The 21,739-nt window shown below is 44.2% G+C and overlaps 1 protein-coding gene across 1 annotated transcript in view; it reads left to right on the plus strand.

The window, feature by feature from the left end:
• The first annotated feature begins 471 nt into the window (after positions 1 to 471).
• llgl1.S (LLGL1, scribble cell polarity complex component S homeolog) overlaps positions 472 to 21,739 on the plus strand; it is a 55,160-nt gene continuing 33,892 nt past the window's right edge. Inside the window, 2 exon segments of the mRNA NM_001091429.1 lie at positions 472 to 683; positions 18,770 to 18,867. Of these exon segments, the coding sequence (NP_001084898.1) occupies positions 603 to 683; positions 18,770 to 18,867 (179 nt within the window). The 5' untranslated portion in view covers positions 472 to 602.

The raw sequence follows: 21,739 nt of genomic DNA on the forward strand, positions 1-21,739 counted from the left end.
CAGGACTGATACTGAGAGTTCCCTGTATAACTCAACCTGCAGCCTTGTGCCTTTATATGGTCACAGAACAACCCCTCAGTGACTTCTAATATCCTTATCATTTACAGTAGGGGGTACATGACACTCTGGTAACAGCACAAGAAGGAAACATAAGTAGCTGAAACCATATAAACACATCAGTCACCACAGGATTCTGAACCTTCACATGATGATTAATCAGTAGAGTGATTGAGAAAAGAAAGCTTAGCACTGTGTAATATAAAGGAATCTGGATAAATGCATAGAATTCAGTCTTAATAATCTTAAAGATAAAAAAAAAGTTGAAACAACTTCAAACGAAGGAATTTCCTAAAAACAACTACAACTCCCGGCCTCCACCGCGCCATTCCGCGCACGCGTGGTGCCTGTACCGATGCTCTAAAAGTAAAGTGGCAAGCGGCGCTCCCTGGAGAGTTCTCTGATTGGCTGCTAGGAACGCCAATCAAGGCGCAGGCTGGAGCAAGTTCCCCAGCCGCCTGTGTGTGTGAGTGCGGGAGCTGTGGCTGCAGAGAGGGGAGTCTGCTGTACTGGCAGCGGGTGCGTCAGCTCGGGCCGCCGGCAAGATGATGAAGTTTCGGTTCAGGCGGCAGGGCCACGACCCGCAGAGGGAGAAGATAAAGCAGGAACTGTTCTCCTTCAACAAGGTGGGTTGTGGGTGTGTGGGGAGCCCAAGTGCGACTGCAGCCTCCTGTGTGTGCGCTTTTTACTGTGTGTGTGAGACTCCAATATTAACCCTGTGTCTAGTTCTGCATCTTCTATTTCTTTCTTTCTCCTCTGTGTATAGTAACTCCTCTCCCCTCTGTCTATAGTAACTCCTCTCCCCTCTGTCTATAGTAACTCCTCTCCCCCCTCTGTCTATAGTAACTCCTCTCCCCTCTGTCTATAGTAACTCCTCTCCCCTCTGTCTATAGTAACTCCTCTCCCCTCTGTCTATAGTAACTCCTCTCCCCCCTCTGTCTATAGTAACTCCTCTCCCCTCTGTCTATAGTAACTCCTCTCCCCTCTGTCTATAGTAACTCCTCTCCCCCTCTGTCTATAGTAACTCCTCTCCCCCTCTGTCTATAGTAACTCCTCTCCCCCTCTGTCTATAGTAACTCCTCTCCCCCTCTGTCTATAGTAACTCCTCTCCCCCTCTGTGTACAGTAACTCCTCTCCCCCTCTGTGTACAGTAACTCCTCTCCCCCTCTGTGTACAGTAACTCCTCTCCCCCTCTGTGTACAGTAACTCCTCTCCCCCTCTGTCTATAGTAACTCCTCTCCCCCTCTGTCTATAGTAACTCCTCTCCCCTCTGTCTATAGTAACTCCTCTCCCCCTCTGTCTATAGTAACGCCTCTCCCCTCTGTCTATAGTAACGCCTCTCCCCCTCTGTCTATAGTAACTCCTCTCCCCCTCTGTCTATAGTAACTCCTCTCCCCCTCTGTCTATAGTAACTCCTCTCCCCCCTCTGTCTATAGTAACTCCTCTCCCCCTCTGTGTACAGTAACTCCTCTCCCCCTCTGTGTACAGTAACTCCTCTCCCCCTCTGTGTACAGTAACTCCTCTCCCCCTCTGTGTACAGTAACTCCTCTCCCCCTCTGTGTATAGTAACTCCTCCCCCCTCTGTTATAGTAACTCCTCTCCCCCTCTGTCTATAGTAACTCCTCCCCCTCTGTCTATAGTAACTCCTCTCCCCCTCTGTCTATAGTAACTCCTCTCCCCCTCTGTCGTATAGTAACTCCTCTCCCCCTCTGTGTATAGTAACTCCTCTCCCCTCTGTGTAAGTAACTCCTCTCCCCCTCTGTGTAAGTAACTTCCCTGGTACTCCCCCTCTGTGTTAGAACTCCCTCCCCCTCTGTGTATAGTAATCCTCTCCCCCCTTGTGTATAGTAACTCCTCCCCCCTCTGTGTTAGTAACTCCTCTCCCTTGTGTAGTAACTCCTTCCCCCTCTTGTATGTAACTCCTCTCCCCCTCTGTGTTATAACCTCCCCTCTGTTATAGTAACCCTCTCCCCTCTGTTATAGTAACTCCTCCCCTCTGTGTATAGTAACTCCTCTCCCCTCTGTGTATAGTAACTCTCTCCCCCTGATTCTCCCCCTCTTGTATAGTAACTCCCTCCCCTCTTTATAAACCTCTCCCCTCTGTTATATAACTCCTCTCCCCCTCTGTTATAGTAACTCCTCTCCCCCTGTTATAGTAACTCCTCTCCCCTCTGTCTAAGTAACTCCTCCCCCTTGTACAGTAACTCCTTCCCTCTTCATAGTACGTTACTCCTCCCCCTTATATATCCTCTACCCCTCTGTCATAGTAACCCTCCCCTCTGTCTATAGTATCCTCTCCCTCTGTTAAGTAACTCCTTCCCTCGTCTAATACTCTTCCCTCTGTATAGTAATCCTCTCCCTCTGTTAAACTCCCTCCCTCTGTAGTACTCCTCCCCTGTTAAGTATCCTCCCCTCTGTAAGTACTCTCCCCTCTGTATAGTAACTCTCCCCTCTTCTATAGTATCCTCTCCTCCCCTTGCTATAGTACTCCTCCCTCTGTTGTATGATATCCTCCCCCCTTGTAAGTACTCCCTCCCCTCTGTACTCCCTCCCATAACCTCTCCCCTCTGTGTATAGAACTTTCCCTCTTTAAGTAATCTCTCCCCCCTCTGTAATTTCTTTATAGTATCATCTCCTTCCCCTCTGGTGTCTTTGGTATAGTAATCCTCTCCCTCTGTAAGATCCTCTCCCCTCTGTATAACCCTTTTCTTCCCCTCTTTATTATCATAACCCTCCCCCCTCTGTTATATAATCCTCCCTTGTGACTCTTAGTAACCTCCCCTTTCATAGTACTCCTCTCCCTCTTAGTAACCTCCCCTCTCTTAGTAATCCCTCCCCTCTGCTATAGTAACTCTCCCTCTTCAATACTCTCCCTTGTCATAGTAACCTCTCCCTGCTTATACCTCTCCCCTCGTTATAGTAACCCTCCCCTCTGTCTATAGTAATCCTCTTGTCTATAGTAATCTCTCCCTCTGCTTAGTAATCTTCCCCCCTGGTATATCCCTCCCTTGTAGTAACTCCCTCCCTGTTAATAACTCTCTCCCCCTCTGTGTAAGTAACCCTCTCCCTCTGGTATAGTAATCCTCTCCCCCCTCTATGTAACTCTTCCTCTGTCTATAGAACTCCTCCCCTCTGCTATAGTAATCTCTCCCCCTCTTCTATAGTAACTCCTCTCCCTCTGTCTCAGAACTCTCCCTCTGTGTAAGTAACCCCTCCCCCTCTGTGTATAGTATCCTCCCCTCTGTTATAGAATCCTCTCCCCTTGTTATATACTCCTCTCCCCCTCTGTTATAGTAACCCCCCCCCTCTGGTATATAACTCCTCTCCCCCTCTGTTATAGTAACTCCTCTCCCCTCTGTTATGTACCCCTCCCCCTCTGTTATAGTAACTCCTCTCCCCCTCTGTTATAGTAACTCCTCTCCCCCTCTGTGTATATAATCTCTCCCCCCTCTGTTATAGTAATCTCCCCCCTCTTGACTCCTCTCCCTTTGTATAGTAACTCCTCTCCCCCTCTGTTATAGTAACTCCTCTCCCCTCTGTGTTATAACTCCTCTCCCCTGCTATAGTAACTCCTCTCCCCTCTGTTATAGTAACTCCTTCCCCCCCTGTCTAAGAACTCTCTCCCCCTCTGTTATATAACTCCTCTCCCCTCTTCTATGTAACTCCTCTCCCTCTGTCTATAGTAACTCTCTCCCCTCTGCTATATAACTCCTCTCCCCCTCTGTCTATATAACTCCTCTCCCCCCTGTCTATAGTACTCCTCCCCCCTCTGTCTAATACTCTCTCCCCTCTTTATGTATTCCTCATTCTTCCCCCTCTTTATAGTAACCTCTCCCCCTCTTAGTAATCTCCCCTCTTTTAACTCTTCCCTCGTCTTGAACTCCTTCCCTCTATAGACCCCTCCCTTTTAGTAACTCCTCTCCCTCTTATTATCCTTCCCCAAAATCTTTGATTAATCCCCCTCTTTTTAATCCCCCCTTTATGTATCCTTCCCCTATATTTAATAACTCCTCCCCTGTTTAGTACTCCCCCCCTGTCTTAGTAATCCTCTCCCCCCTTAGTACTCCCCCCTCTCCCCTTATAATCTCTCCCTTTTTAACTCCCCCCTCTGTCTATAGAACTCTCCCCTTAATAACTCCTTCCCTCTTATATAACTCTTCCCTCGAAAACCCTCCCTTCTTATAACCTCCCCCCCCTGCTATATACTCTTCCCTTCTATAGTAACCTCTCCCTCGATATTCGTTATCTCCTCCCTCTTTAATACCCTCCCCCCCTGTCTATAACCTCCCCTTCTTAGTACCCTCTCCCTGTAGTAACTCCTCCCTCTGTTACTCCTTCCCCTTATAGAATCTCTCCCCCTGTATAGACTCCTCCCCCCTCGTCAATAATCTCTCCCCCCCGTTATAGTAACTCCTCTCCCCTTCAAACTCCCCCCTCCCCCCTAAGAATTCCTTTATATAACCTCTCCTCTGTCAGAATTGCCTCTGTGTATAGTAACTCCTCTCCCCCTCTGTATAGTAACTCCTCTCCCCCTCTGTCTATAGTAACTCCCTCCCCCCTCTGTCTATAGTAACTCCTCTCCCCCCATCTGTCTATAGTAAACTCCTCTCCCCCTACTGTCTATAGTAACTCCTCTCCCCCTCTGTCTATAGTAACTCCTCTCCCCCCTCTGTCTATAGTAACTCCTCTCCCCCCTCTGTCTATAGTAACTCCTCTCCCCCCTCTGTCTATAGTAACTCCTCTCCCCCTCTGTCTATAGTAACTCCTCTCCCCCCTCTGTCTATAGTAACTCTCTCCCCCCTCTGTCTATAGTAACTCCTCTCCCCCCTCTGTCTATAGTAACTCCTCTCCCCCCTCTGTCTATAGTAACTCCTCTCCCCCCCTCTGTCTATAGTAACTCCTCTCCCCCCCTCTGTCTATAGTAACTCCTCTCCCCCCCTCCTGTCTATAGTAACTCCTCTCCCCCCTCTGTCTATAGTAACTCCTCTCCCCCCTCTGTCTATAGTAACTCCTCTCCCCCCTCTGTCTATAGTAACTCCTCTCCCCCCTCTGTCTATAGTAACTCCTCTCCCCCCTCTGTCTATAGTAACTCCTCTCCCCCTCTGTCTATAGTAACTCCTCTCCCCCCTCTGTCTATAGTAACTCCTCTCCCCCCTCTGTCTATTAGTAACTCCTCTCCCCCCTCTGTCTATAGTAACTCCTCTCCCCCCTCTGTCTATAGTAACTCCTCTCCCCCCTCTGTCTATAGTAACTCCTCTCCCCCTCTGTCTATAGTAACTCCTCTCCCCCCCTCTGTCTATAGTAACTCCTCTCCCCCTCTGTCTATAGTAACTCCTCTCCCCCCCTCTGTCTATAGTAACTCCTCTCCCCCCTCTGTCTATAGTAACTCCTCTCCCCCCTCTGTCTATAGTAACTCCTCTCCCCCCTCTGTCTATAGTAACTCCTCTCCCCCCTCTGTCTATAGTAACTCCTCTCCCCCCTCTGTCTATAGTAAACTCCTCTCCCCCCCTCTGTCTATAGTAACTCCTCTCCCCCCTCTGTCTATAGTAACTCCTCTCCCCCCTCTGTCTATAGTAACTCCTCTCCCCCCTCTGTCTATAGTAACTCCTCTCCCCCACTTTCCCAGGATATTCATCTCTGTATGTAGCCTATACACCCCAAGTTGCTAGTGGGGATCCCCGAATCAGCTGTGTGTGGGCTGCAGGAATGTTGTGTGAGTGACCCCATGTTCTGTACATGTTTCCCACTTGTGTTTGTGTTGGAGTGGAAATGAGACCCCTTGTCTAGCGCTGACGTAAGTGCAGGAGATGCAATTAGTTCTGAGAAGAGACTGTTTATACCAGACACCAACGTATCCCTATACAATAGGGGAGTATACATGAGTATACACATTGCATGAGTGGAAGGACTGAGCTAATGATATCATTGCTCGTTAGGGCTTACCATCTTATTACCCCAAATCTCATGTGTAGTGTCTTACCCCCAACTAACTTCAAGGGGTGTTGTTCCACCTTTGAAATAACTTTTAGTATGATGTAGAGCGGGATATCCTGAGACAATTTGAGACTGAATTATGAAGTAATAAAAAAGTAACAATAACAATACATTTGTAGCCTTACTGAGCATTTGTTTTTAGATGGGGTCAGTGACCCCCATTGGAAAGCTGGAAATAGTCAGAAGAAGGCATATAATCCAAAAACTTTAAGACGAATACCAATTCGAACCCTAATTTGCATATGCAAATTAGGGATGGAAAGGGGAAAACATTTTTTACTTTCTTGTTTTCCCTCTCCGCATAGGATTCAGTTTAGTGGAATCCTGCATTCGGTGCATCCCTAATAAAGGCCAATTGAAGAACTGCTTAGAATTAGCCATTACTTACTAAAAGTGAACTTAAAGGTGAAACCACCCCTCTAGAAAGACTTGGCGTGCTCTATTCAAAATTTAGAGCAGTGATGGGGATCAATTGGAATTACAGGGGCCTCTCATGTGACCTCCGACTAACGAAAAAACGCTTCATGCTCAATTTCGTGTTGGGAAGCGTGCATGACCGTACCGGTGCTTGTGCGTGATGCGGTTGCTGCAACTAAAAGGGACGTCCCTGTACAGAACAGTTACTGTCTGATGCGGCAGGAATGACTTTTAAAGGGGATATAAACCTAAAAATAACATTTCTGTAATTGCATTTCTAATCCCTGAAGAATAATCATCTTGTGCGAACGGCAGTCTTGGCTGGTGGGGAAAAAACACATTAAAACGAAAGAGTTTTTGTTTGTTTTTGGGGTGCTTACAAGCTCTTTCTGTGTGCGACATACGTGCCAGCTTGAGCTGTTCTTGTCTCCGCAGTCCCATAGAGGTTAATGAGCACTTCATTGACACAGAGTTTTATTTACAGTCAGCGGGGACAGAACATAAAAGAGAAAAGGCATTGTGTGCTTGCACTAATGCGTCACTTATTACCCTCCGCTAATAGTGACTTGCACAGTGAATAAATACCCCCCCGCTGTGCTGTATTATATGTGCCGACTCCTATTATCCCCCTGTTATTCTGTGTGACTTATCACTATAGTTGGGTCAGTATAGTATCTCCTGTGCTCTTTGGTCCCTCTTTCAGGGGCACAAACTATCAATCTTCTGCTTCCATTAGGAAAGTGGCCCTGTATTCTAATAAATATGGCATTCTCTATTAGAGGCAGTTGTACTGCCAGATACAGTAAGGTCTTTCAAGAAAGGGTCGGTTGCTTTTTTTTTTTTTGTTTTTAACTGTCACAGTGGTGTAACACCTTTCCCTCAATACATTAGTGTCAATTGACCACTAAGTACACAGCAAGTCCCCTCATTAGCACAGGAAGTTGTTGGCCCCATTTAATGCTTCCCCAGACTGTGTCCTGAAGACTCTGTCTGCCTTTGTTCAATTCTAACCCAAACACATTTGCTGTGGTCCTAAAACAGGTTCTCTAGTCGACATTGTGGCCTCGTGTGCTGCTGTCACTCCCTGCACAGAACAAGACCTTCACCTTTATGTGAAATCTCATTAAAGGGATACTGTCATGGGAAAACATTTTTTTTCAAAATGAATCAGTTATTAGTGCTGCTCCAGCAGAATTCTGCACTGAAATCCATTTCTCAAAAGAGCAAACAGATTTTTTTATATTCAATTTTGAAATCTGACATGGGGCTAGACATTTTGTCAATTTCCCAGCTGCCCCTGGTCATGTGACTTGTGCCTGCACTTTAGGAGAGAAATGCTTACTGGCAGGCTGCTATTTTTCCTTCTCAATGTAACTGGAGTCTCAGTGAGACATGGTTTTTTACTATTGAGTGTTGTTCTTAGATCTACCAGGCAGCTGTTATCTTGTGTTAAGGAGATGCTATCTGGTTACCTTCCCATTGTTCTTTTGTTTGGCTGCTGGGGGGGAAAAGGGAGGGGGGTAATATCACTCTAACTTGCAGTACAGCAGTAAAGAGTGATTGAAGTTTATCAGAGCACAAGTCACATGACTTGGGGCAGCTGGGAAATTGACAAAATGTCTAGCCCCATGTCAGATTTCAAAATTGAATATAAAAAAAATCTGTTTGCTCTTTTGAGAAATGGATTTCAGTGAAGAATTCTGCTGGAGCAGCACTATTAACTGATTCATTTTGAAAAATTTTTTTTCCCCATGACAGTATCCCTTTAAGGCTGATTTAACTGACGCTGTTTCTGGAAGGTAACCGGGGAGGTTTAAATCCCCACTCGCTCATCTCAATCTTTAAGTAATAAATATTGATCTGTGCATAACGGCTCTTCCCTTGCTGCAAATTGGACTTTCGAAACAATGTAGCAGAAGCCAGCCGATTAAAGGAAAACTATACCCCCAAACGATGTAGGTCTCTAAAAAAAAAGATATAGCATAAAACAGCTCATATGTAAAATCCTGCTTCATGTAAATAAACCATTTTCATAATAATATACTTTTTTAGTAGTATGTGCCATTGGGTAATCATAAATAGAAAATTGCCATTTTAAAAAATAAGGGCCGCCCCTGGGATCGTACGATTCACACAAACATACCAACAAACCATACATGTTAGGTCACATGAGCCAATTAACAGACAGAGTTGTGTCTTTTGCTTCCACACTTATTGTTACAGTTAGAGCTGCAGTATTTCTGGTCAGGTGATCTCTGAGGCAGCACACAGACCATCACGAAATGGTGGCTCAAGGCAAGAGATGTAAAAGGGCAAGATTTACTCAAATATATATTCCAGTTTGGTAAGATTCTTTAATATGCCACTTAATATAATGTAAACTATCTGTTGCTTAAGTGTTCATTTTGGAGGTATAGTTTTCCTTTAACAGACCTCTGTTGAACCATGGCTTGTGTTGCGTTGATTCAGGAGGCAGAACCTGCAGTGCGAAAAAAGACTGATTTCAATAACTGTTGCATTTTAACATCGTTTTTAAATCAATGAATATTTATAATAAATTTTATTTAGGCTAGTTGCTTAGAATTACATTTTCTTTCAAATCAGCGCGGTTTTATTTTTGGGTTTATATCCCCTTTAAATGCTCTTGTAACATTTCCGATATGTTTGCAGTATAATTTTGGCTGGCTTAATTCTGATTTTTATTCATCGGGTGACTGTTTTTTCCTTCTGGTCAATAAATAGCTAGCTGGTCATGCTGGATGGCAGAATAAAGCGGCGCACTGATTTACAGCCAGCCGAAAGTTATTGACGTGCGTTGCAAGGCTGTGCCGGACAGTCCAAATAGTGGGAATATTAGGGCTATGGAGAGAAGATATTTATTATAAGCACTGTGCAAATGTGCACATGGGCAGTAACCCATAGCAACCAATCAGTCATCTGCAAGGAGTACAATGAAAGAAAACATCTGATTGGCCCAGTGTTTATAAATGACCCCCGTTGTGTTCATGTTGATTAGGACTGCTAGTCGTGGGGCCATTGTTATTCAACCAGTAAACTTAAGGGCTCTTACTGATGAGCGGTTGAAGCTGCGCTCCCCTGCGTTCTGTTTTTCTGCGTTCAGCCGCAGGGGAGCGCAGGAATAGACGCATTTAGCTTTTTCCAATGGGGCTGTACTCACACAGGCGCGTGTAGGCCCCGAACGCAGGAAAAATGCAGCAAGACACCTTACTTGTCCACACAAAGTTATCCTCCTAGCCACTAGTCTGATCTACCCAGCCCCTTCCCCTTTAGCAGAAAGACCAACCCCTTTCAGAGTAGGCCCCCAAGCTGAGACACCCAAACCACTTCCCTGACTCCACCTCCTTAAAAGGGTTGTTCCCCATTGAGTTAACTTTTAGTATGATATGGAGAGTGATATTCTGACAGAATCGGTTATAATTTTTCATTATTCATGGTTTTGTGGGTTATTTCGCTTTATTCACCAGCTCTCCAGCTTGCAGTTTCAGTCATCTGGTTGCTAAGGTCCAAACTACCCTAGCAACCATGCATTGCCTTGAATAAGAGACATGAATAGGAGAGGCGCTGAATAGAAAGAGGAGTAATAAAAAGTTGCAATAACAATACATTTGTAACCTTACAGAACATTTGATTTTTAGATGGGTTCAGTGACTCCCCATTTAATAGCTGGAAAGAGTCAGAAGAAAACTTAAAATAATTCAAAAACTATAGAAAATAAACAAAGAAGACTAATGGAAAATTAGAAGGCAAATAATGAATAAATAATGAAGACCAACTGAAAAGTTGCTTAGAACTGCCCATACTATGACAAACTAAAAGTTAACTTAAAGGTGAAGCATCCGTTTAAACCAGGTCACTCCCCTGATCTACCCAAACCACTGCCTCTTTAGAAGGAAGCCCCACCCCTTTCTTGGTAGACTCTGCCCATAACAGGACTCCTGCTTATTCACCTCCTCCCAATCCTGCCTTTAGTCTACCCAGTCACTGCCCCTTAAAGGAGAACTAAACCCTAAAAATGAATGTAGCTAAAAATGGCATATTTTCTATAGTGAACATATTGTACAAGGCTAAAGTTTGAGCTTGTCAATAGCAGCAATGATCCAGGACTTCAAACTTGTCACAGGGGGTCACCATCTTGGAAAGTGTCTGTGACACTCACATGCTCAGTGGGCTCTGATTGGCTGTTGAGAAGCTAAGCTTAGGGCTCGTCACTAATTATCCAGCAGAAAATGAGCTTCCCTGGCTGTAATATAAGCTGATGCTACAGGTTTGCTGATTATTAAATTCTGATGCTAATTGCACTGGTTTCTGTGCTGCCATGTAGTAATTATGTGTATTCATTACTAATCAGCCTTATATTGTGACATTTCTATTCTATGTGTACTGTATATTGTGAGTGGGTCCCTAAGCTCAGTAAGTGACAGTAGCACAGAGCATGTGCAGTGAATCAGCAGAAAAGAAGATGGGGAGCTACTGGGGCATCTTTGGAGACACAGATCTTTACTGCTAAAGGGCTGTGGTTGCCTTGGGCTGGTACAGAAGCACAAAACATAATGTACAACATTTGTACCTACTTCTTTAGTTTAACTTTCCTTGTCCTTTAAGCCCCACCCTTGTAAAGGTGGCCATAGACACACAGATCCAATCGTACAAATCGAGGATTCGTACGATTTTCGGATCGTGTGTGGCGTGTGCCGACATCTTTCGTCCGGCAGAGATCGGTCGTTTGGTCGATCGGTCAGGTTTGATTTTGACCCGACCGATCCCGCCGGAGCCCATGGCACATCTGATCATATGGCCGAACGATCAGATTACCCCCGATATAGCCATGCCTGTTAATTGCATATCGGGGAAAGATCCGCTCGTTTGGCAACATCGCCAAACGAGTGGATCTTTGCATCTATGGCCACCTTTAGGGTGGACTGGATCCTTGACATGTCTATTAAGTAGGGATGCACCAAATACATTATTCGGTTCGGGATTCAGCCTTTTTTCAGCAGGATTCGGCCGAATCCTTCTGCCCGGTCGAACCTAATTTTCATTTGCAAATTAGGGGCAGGGAGGGAAATTGCTTGAGTTCATGTCACAAAACGAGGAAGTAAAAAATGTTTTCCCCTTCAGGCCCTCTCCTATTCAAATTCCAGTCTCTCGTTCAGATAGGTAAATGGTTGCTGGAGCAATTGAACCCTAGCAACCAGATTGCCAAATTTTCAAACTGGGAGAGCTGCTGAATAAAAAGCTAAATAACTCAAAAGCCACAAATAATAAAAAAATGAAAACCAATTGCAAATTGTCTCCGAATAGAACGCTCTACACCATACTAAAAGTTAACCTTAAAGGTGTACAACCCCTTTAATCAAAGGCTACAAAGCAGCAGTTCCATCATGCTTTACGGCAGAGATTGTAGCCATCTTAATAGCAATGAATGCTGGACAGAGAGCCCCACTGATTGCTGATAACACGTGGTGTATGTATCATTAGGAAGGAGACTGAGAAAGCTCAGTAAGAAAAGGGAAAGCAGTCCACTGCAGCGTTTACATGTATGGGAACTGTGTATGTGTTTATGTTTAGCTGATGGTATTTCCTTGAATAAGTTAATGAAAGCAGTTGTTCAATTCAGGGTGTGTGCGTGTTTATGGGGGCGGGAATGAAGGGTTTGGCTGGGAAGCATCCCTGCCTGTCCCTAGACTCCCTCCAGCTGCAAGGTATTAATGGCCACGGCTCTTTAAAACTGCAAATCATGTCGGATTTGGAGAACATGAAGAAATCCCTCTGGCTGATCCCGTGACTAATCATTTCCCTGGCAACGTGTGCTGCTGGGGCCCCTCGGCCGGAGAAAGGGTTAAACTGTGACGACGGAGCTCCTTGTACTTTGAAAGGTCCCCCCTCATTTGCTTTTGTTCGTGGGACCCTTTGTTTTATTTATGTTGCTTAATAAATTCCATCTTTTCTTTTCCTTCCCCCGGTGCTGCATCTCTACTTCCTCCTACACTCCAGGCCTTACTTGCCCCAATCTGCCCTGGGAGCTGCCCTTGTAACAGATATTACTAGTGATTTCCCCTCTTTATTTACCCGATATCCCAGACAATACGAGTGGAAACAAAACCTGCAGATCATTTCCAGGCCTCCCTGTTTCCTGTGCTCTATAATAGTGATTCTGCTTCTTGCCGAGGCCAGGTGTAATATCTTTTCAGCAGGATTCGGCAGAATCTTTCTGCCTGAACCGAATCCTAGTTTGCATAATTTTTGTTACAAAACAAGGAAGTAAAAAATGTTTTCCCCCTTCCCACCCCTAATTTGCATGCGAATTGGTATTTGGCCGAATCTTTCATGAAGGATTCAAAAAAAGTGGATTCAGTGCATCCTTAGTTCTAGTTGGGACCTATCCTAAGCAATGTTTAATTTGTTTTTCGTTCCTTATCTTGCATAGTTTTTGAGTAAATGGCGTTCCTGTTTTTAGTTCTTTATGTCTGGTTGTTGGGGGAGGGGGTCACTGACCCCCAGCTTGACTGTGATGCTTAATTTTTATTTTTCTATTCTTTTGGTTCTGGCTTTCTTCTATTCTGAATTTCAAACTGCTGGCTGTTTACTAGGGATGCACTGAATCCACTATTTGGGATTTGGCCGATTCCCCGAATCCTTCGTGAAAGATTTGACCGAATACCGAACTGAAAACGAATCCTGAATTGCATATGCAAATTAGAGGCAGGAAAGAAAAACGTGGAAAAATAATGTTTTGAGACAAAAAAGTCATGTGATTTCTCTTCCCAAACCTTATTTACATATGAAACTTAGGATCCAGATTCAGTTTGGCCACACACAAGGATTCGGCCGAATTCCGAACCGAATCCTGGATTTGGTGCATCCCTACTGTTTACTAGGGAAATTAAAGTCCTGGCACCAGATGGCAGTTACAGTTGCCTAACTGCCACCTGCACCATACTAAAAGTGCATTATAAGGTGAAGTGGCCCTTTAAGAATTGGCTTTACTATGACAGAATTTCTAAGACAAGCTGCAATGACTGAAATTATACTGTTATTTGAATGATACGGCAAGGAACTGGACTGCTGTTTTGAAGTCTGAATAGAAGAGATCCTAAATGGGAAGATTCTCTCCATAGCCCTAATTTACGTTGCTGGGATCCGTGACCCTCTTAACAACCATAGCACTTTCAGTTAAAAACTGTGTCTGCTACATAGTTTATTAAAGGAGATATTTTGTGTAAAACGACATCAATGTACCAGTGCATTAGGCATTTTAAATATAGAAGGAATGTGCTTTAAAAAGTTGTCTTTCAGGCTGATTCATTTTAATATTTCTTCATAAACTCTACTAGTCCCACCCATCTGTTCCACTTTCTGCTGCCTCCTCTCCCAGGCTGTGCAGGGGAGCCGGCGGCATTCACTGTAGGACAGGAACCAATCAGCAGCTAGCAGGACCTGATGGGGAACTGAATCCTGTCTTTGCTTGAGTGACTGCAGGGCTGTGATTGGCTGACTGTTAGGACACGCCCACCCCTCCTTTGAAACATGCACAGGGACCAGAGAACATCTATAGGGAGCTCCAATAAAGGGGCCATTTTTAAAGACCTCCAGTACATATGGAAGCTGTAAATCTGTTTTTTCCAGTAAAATGTGGAGTCCCCAGTGTATATTCCTTTCCCATCTGGAAGAGAACATGCTGGGAATGCTATGCATGCACCATAAGATTAATGTTTCATTCCTGGTGGCCTCCACCTGTTTGTACAGTGGCACGTGGGCTGTTTTGGCCACATCTGGAGGCGGTAAAAATGCTGGTCGTGTTCAGTGTGCCCTGACTGATTCACACACATTGGTTAGAAAAAACGCTGCCCACCTGTCAACACTTCCATGTTCCCATAAAATACTATAGATCAATTGGGGAACAACCTGAACTTTTGGGGGATCATAAGCCTGTGCCATTGGACTACAAGCGTGTTAAATTGAAGTACAGGAGTTGCTGTCTATCCCATAATCCTCTTTCAGTGGCATTGTGGGCCCCCCGTCTTTGTTCTGCTCCTTTTCTACAGCCTCCTCCCCTCTTTATGGTTTTGTGCTCTTGCTGTTCCATTTTGTGAAGACAAAAGCCCATTTTCCCCAGTATTGGATTAGATGCTACGTGCCAACAATAGCCGTCCCTTCCACACACCCCCCTCCCTAATTTAGCCATTGTTTGTCTGTCTGGGAAGTTGCAGATAAATGGGGCCCCGGCTCTCTGAAGTTCCTCCGTTAAATACCCAAGTATTTGTAATGACTGGGGGGTGGAGTAGGGAAGCGCTGCAAAACTGTACACGTCACACCTTCCTCCGTGTTATGGTTATATTTCATGCGCCACATCCTTCCATTCTTCTTACTGATCTACGTTTAGTATTTATGAATTAAGAAGCTTCCTTCCCTAAACAGGTGTCCAGTGCATCCGTGGCTTACACTGTGGTAGTCGGGCTTGCGTTCTACACGCATCATTGCTGCATGGCTGGAAAGGGGGTTTATTTTTGCAACTGGGATCTGCAGCTAAGTCCTCCCTCCTCTCATGGGTTACGCCAAAAATGTAAGGGTAGTCAAAGCTAAAATATATTGTGTAATCTGTCCCAATGTGCACACAAAAGTTGCTTAAACATGACCGGAGGTGACTGCATAATGAGTGCACCTACAAGCCAATCGCTCTGCTGTCAGTAGTTGGCTCCTCCTCGGAATTATGCACAAAATAAAAGTTGTATTCTATTGCAACCAATCAGCAGTTAGCTCTGATGTATTTCATTAGGAATTCTCTGATTGGCTGCTATGTGTACACCTGTTTTTTGTGATTTACCCCCGAGTGGATTTGTTTTCCTTTCCTATTCCCACATGTATACACACCTACTGGGCCACTGCTTTTTTTTTTTTTTAGGCATTTTTACGGTATGACAGTTTGAATTTCCTATTTAAATGATAATTTCCTTTGCATACAAATGTTTCCCCTAGTTGTGAGAGCTCTGGACTCCTGTCAGTTCATTACTTTACTTCAAATGAACGGGGCCTTCTTGATTGGGATGGGTTCTCCCACAGCCTTCATTAGCCGCTCATTGAGAGCACAAAGCAACTACACCCCCAGTGACTTTACTTTTCCTTGTCCTCTAAGCCTTAAAGAGATCCTGACACCAGAAAATAACCTTTTTTGTGTATTTGTCATAATATTGTTTTTGAATGTTATTTTTAATTTTGCCATAAAAGTATTTGTGTGATGCTTTTACGTTGCCTTTCTTATCCCCCGTGTTCCTCTAGGAGGGGGCTGCCATATTTGTGCAGCAATAATCCATTAGCATTAGAAACTTAACTGACAGGCTGAGAAGAAACAGTCAGGTTGGCAACACAGTCAGGTTTAGGATCTTTAAGTAGCAATTACTTACTATTTTGTTATAATTCCAAGATATTAAGGGATACATGTACTGTTAATATGAATTAATTTTGTTCCAACAGCACCACCTGCTGGTCAGTTTCCCACCAGTCTGACCACCAAGTAGTCAAGGAAATTTTCAGGCGAAAAAAATAGGCTGCTCTGATGTTCTTCTGCTTAGGAATAAAACTGGAAACGTTTCTCAAATCTTTCCTAAGCAGAAGAACATCCGAGCAGCCTATTTTTTTCGCCTGAAAATTTCCTTGACTACTTGGTGGTCAGACTGGTGGGAAAATGACCAGCAGGTGGTGTTGATGTAACAAAATTCATTTATATTACCAGTACATGTATCCCTTAATATCTTGAAATAAAAACAAAATAAATAATGAATGTACATTATAAAATTGCTTAGAATAGCCCCCCATCAGTTTTACATTCACTTATTTTAACGGTTTACTTATCCTTTAAAGTAGTTTGGCATGAGACTTGTCCATTTATTTTCCTCCTGGCAACCTCTCCGCTTGACACTGTCAGCCCTACACGCACAATGGGATGTTAATGAATATATATGGAATGTGGGGTCGCTGCAGAGATTACGTTGCGTGTATCATATCCCTACGAGTGCCAATGTAAAAGCCAGCCATTGTCGATGATGTTGGAGCAGTTGCTTGCGAGGATATCGTCCTGTTGGAGCTGTGTCGTTCCAGGGTGCTGGGAGTAGGATCGGAATGCTACTGAGCTCTGCTAATTAGAATCAGATTGTGAGGGAGATAATTGATTCATACCGGATGCAGCTGCTGTGTGATCTCACCCAACGTGAGGATAGCATCGCTCCCCTCGCACCCCAAACTATTCACATGAGCCCTTGTGCTAGGGTGTCCCCTGCCAGAACGAGGAGGGGGTGGTATCCCACAATCCTCATTATGGGACCGCAATATATCCTTTTTTTGGCCAAAAACTCATGGAATGTATCCATTCCTCATTTTCTCTTCTTGTTTAGATTCTTAGGGAGGAAAAACAAATATTTTTTATTATGGGAACTCGGTCCCAAGCAGATGGGACGCGCCTGTTTACTTGCATGGGGCAAAGGGACGTCAGCTCATTAGTGAAAAGTAGCGCAAACGGGCTCCTCGCTCAAGATAAGAAGTCGCTAGATATCGCTCTGGCCTTCGCTTCCCCAATCATATTTTCTTTTTAGTATGGAATGTGGAGGGGGATCCATCCAGTCTGCCAATGTGCAAGTGCTTTAATTAGTTCTCTACTGTTTAATGCTCAGTAGAGAAATTTGACCTTGATTATAATAAACTGGTATGGGACCTACTATCCAGAATGCTCGGGACCTCAGGTTAGAGTCTTTTGCGGAACCAATTTCAAAGACCCGAACCTGCAGCCCATGACCCGAACCGCAACTCTAATATTTACCCACTTTGATCCGCTACCCGACCCACGACCACCATCAAACAGGAAGTGGTGACCTCATCAAAATTGGGCGGGGACAGAAACCTGTTTTGTAAAACTTTTAAAGGAGTAAAATATAGACGATATTACATAAGATATAAAATTTACATCAGACCCGCATTTATACCCCACACTTGAAAATCCTCCCCTCATTCCGCAGGGGTATCCGATCGCGATCAGGCCAATCCTGTGCCCCCTGCTAATGTTCTTCAATGACAAGCACACTGGTTGGCACACGGAGCAGGGACCTCTGCATAAAAACTAGTATTTTTGGTGTAGAGCAGGGGTGTCCAAACTTGGCTCGCAGGGCCACATTGGAAAAAGAAAAATTGTCTGGGGCCACACATGAAATACACAAACAGGTTTTGATTTGTAAAAGTAAAGGAAATACACAGAAAAGAACTACAATACCAGCTGGGTAACAAGAGCTATACACTGGAATATGGGACACCTGGATATTAAATAGACTTACTATTAAATTATTATTACTAACTGGGCAATGAGCAGAGTCCCCCCTCCTCCTATATCCTTTGCGACATGGCGTTTCCCCGGGAACCAAGCTGGGCCGCATTCATATGCATCCTGGGCCGCATGTGGCCCTCAGGCCGCAGTTTGGACACCCCTGGCGTAGAGGGTCCACCTATCAGCACTGCATGTGCTTCACAAAGGGTGCCTGTCATTAGGAGGATAACTGGCAGAGAGGGGCATTATGGCAGCTGCTGGATGACAGGGATATGGCATACGGGGTTTCTAGGGGCATTGGTACCCAGGTGACTTGCATGCAAATGCTTAAAGGGATACTGTCATGGGGAAAAAATGCACCAGTTAGTAGTGCTGCTCTAGTAGAATTCTGCACTGAAATGCTGGCTCTTTCTGAAAGCACATGACCAAGCAAAATGACCTGAGATGCACCTACACACCAATATTACAACTATATACACTTGTTGGCTCAGGAATGACATTTTATATTGTAGAGTGAATTATTTGCAGTGTAAACAGTGTCATTTAGAAATAAAATCTACATCCTAAAAATCGTGACAGAATCCCTTTAACATTAGGAGTAGGGATAGGCGAATTTGACCCGTTTTGTTTTGCCAAAAATTTACTGGCGGCGAAATGTCGCCGATGCCCATTAAAGTCTATGGGCGGCAAAAATTTTTGACGCCCGGCAAATTTATTTATTTATTTTTTGTAACTCACAACGTCATACAAGTCTATGGGCGTCATTTCTGCCGTGAAACTAGGCAAAAAAATTTGCCCACCCTAATTAGGAGGATAAATGACAGAGAGGGGCATTATGGCAGCTGCTCTATAACCGGGATATGGTTGCTACGGACAGTGGTAACCAGATGACTTGCCTGCAAATGCTTAACCAGGGTCAGCCGTGTCCTAAATACACTTTTTTTTTTTTTTTTTTTTTTTCTTCTTCCACAGACGGTAGAACATGGATTCCCCAACCAGCCAAGCTCACTCGCTTTTGACCCATTACTCCGAATTATGGCCATTGGAGCAAAATCTGGAGCCGTTAAACTGTATCCTTCATTGTGATTGGTGCATGCCGGATGCTGGGCCAGGAACATAAGGAATGTGGCTGCGCATGGTAACTGCTATTCCAGGGCTCCAGCACCATTCTCCTGGTTGTATAGAAACTGCTGTCCAAGTTGGTCTCTATTATTTGTACATTTTGTAGTTTATTTATTATTTGCAGTGTCATTTGCCTAAAATTGTGCTTCTGGTTTCATGGGTAATTGGTATCACCGTGGCTGGACGAAGGGGCCAAAACAATAGCAGCTCCTTCAATTTCCCACACTGCCTCTCTATTAGGGATTATTAACCCATTTAGGCAACAACCCCCCCCCCCTCCTCTCTTATGGGTCAGTTCCTTTTTGCACCATATCCTGTGCTAATTCTAGTTTTGTTTATTCTCCATGTCCTCCTATGGAATGTGAGTGGGTGTTTGAGATCCAGGGCTATTCCTTCCCCAGAAATGCAGTTTGTCTGATAAGGTGTCTAATAAATCTTTCCATACATCCCTTCCATATTCATACAAGGAATACAACTGTCCCTGACCAAGAAAGGGCAACCTGCCCCCTTAGCAGCAGACGATACACTAGGGAGGGCCGGTGAATTTAGCTAGAGATACAAATTACTAGGGATGCACTGAATTCCCTTTTTGGGATTCGGCCGAATCCTTCGTGAAAGATTATACCAAACCGAACCTGAATTCAAATTTGCATATGCAAATTAGGGGCAGGAAAGGAAACGTTGGGAAAAATGTTTGCTACCTTGTTTTGTAAAAAGTCACTTGATTTCCCTTCCCACACCTAATTTACATATGCAAATTAGGATTCAGATTCGGTTCGGCCATGCCAAAAGCCTGAATCCTGGCAGAATCCCGAACCGAATCTTCGATTTTCCAGATGCCCCAGTCATGTGACTTGTGCTGTGATAAACTTCAGTCACTCTTTACTGCTGCACTGCAAGTTGGAGTGATATCACCCCCTTCCTTTTCCCCCCCAGCAGCCAAACAAAAGAACAATGGGAAGGTAACCAGATAGCAGCTCCCTAACATAAGATAACAGTTGCCTGGTAGATCTAAGAACAACACTCCATAGTAAAATCCAGGTCCCACTGAGACACATTCAGTTACATTGGGAAGGAAAAACAGCAGCCTGCCAGAAAGCATTTCTCTCCTAAAGTTCAGGCACATGACCAGGGGCAGCTGGGAAACTGACAATATGTCTAGCCCCATGTCCGATTTCAAAATTGAATATAAAAAAATCTGTTTGCTCTTTTGAGAATTGGATTTCAGTGCAGAATTCTGCTGGAGCAGCACTATTAACTGATGCGTTTTGAAAAAAACATGTTTTCCGATGACCAGATCCCTTTAAGGTAAAATCCAAATTACAGAAAGATATGTTATCTGGAAAACCCTATGTCCCGTACCTGTTCCAGGCCCTATATAACTTCTTTCTATCGCCTCTACAGTCAGGTAAAAAAGTAAAGGGATGTATTAGAGCTCACTATTAAAATCATCAATAATCCTGTCTCTCTAATCCAACCAATTTGCTGTTGCCGGTAATCAGTACTGAGCCATTACATGCATTTAAATTAGCAAAATTACCCACATTTTTTGCACAGCCATTTTTTCACATTTGATTTAATTTCATACAACTGAATATTGCTTCACTAAAAAAAATCTTTGTTCAGAAAACACCCGAGTACCTGGGAAATGAAAGACATACCGCTTATCTATTTTTTTTTTTTTTTTTTATGCCGGCTGAGAGGGGTTTCCAAACTTTATCCTATAACTGTATGTGAATACTGGTGTGTTCTGCGAACCTAGTGCTGCAGGGCAGTTTAGCAGCCGAGGGAAGCCTCCAAAAATGAAAGTTACTGTAACCCTTTGCATGCTGCACTGTATTGTGTTGTGCTCATGGGGAACAATGATTGGCTAGTCCTGTTTAGCTCAGGATAAGGATGGCAGATTTAGTGAGAAGGGGAGGGGGGATTTAGTAGTCTCCAGGCAACCTCCCCTCTGAATAGCCACTCTATGCTCCAACATAAGGGATGGAATGTGCCCCCTCTCCCTAACTGTCCAACTCAGTCCAGTTCCCATGGAGATGCCTAAAAGTATGGACAGAGGGCAGTTGGGTGATGTGAGGCCGATACCCGCTGCTTTGCCTGGGAGACAAGTGTAATTATTCCTGCTGTGTTTTTATCATGGAGGCCAGATTGGGGAGGGGGCAACTAATATAGATTCTGCATCCTGCACCCCTCCTGAAGCTGCAAAACTATAACTCCCATCTTCTCTTAGAAGGGTAGGCTGGGAGTTGGACTTGGCACAACAGCTGCAGTGATTCATTTATTCGTAAAGGATAAAGTTTTCTTTACACACGGTTGCTATGATACAGACCCTAGCAACAGACGGGGGTTGTGTAGCCGTATAAAAGCTCGGTCTATTTATTCCACAGCCTTCGGATTTTCTAAGAGCCTGTAGGAGATTAGCAAGTGGCTTCTGTAGACGGCTAATCCATGTCTGAGGCATGCAGGGAATCCTCCCAACAGCCGGCCTTGGTTTATTCTTCTTTAGTCAGGTGCCCTATGGAAGCATGCTGGCGGCAAATTCACTGTGTGTAACGTGGCACCTGTCTATACAGGTATAGCATTTATTATCTTATTATTATTATTATTATTATTATTATTATTTGGTCATCAAACCTTAAAGGGGTTGTTCACCTTTAAATTAACTATTTAGTATGATGTAGAGAGGGATATTCTGAGACAAATTTATGGTTTTTGAGTTATATAGCTTTTTATTCAGCAGCTCTCCAGTTTGCAATTTCAGCCATCTGGTTGCTGTGGTTCAAATTACCCCAGCAACCATGCACTTATTTGAATAAG

This window comes from Xenopus laevis, chromosome 9_10S (assembly GCF_017654675.1).
Source record: "Xenopus laevis strain J_2021 chromosome 9_10S, Xenopus_laevis_v10.1, whole genome shotgun sequence".
Taxonomy (NCBI): Eukaryota; Metazoa; Chordata; class Amphibia; order Anura; family Pipidae; genus Xenopus; species Xenopus laevis.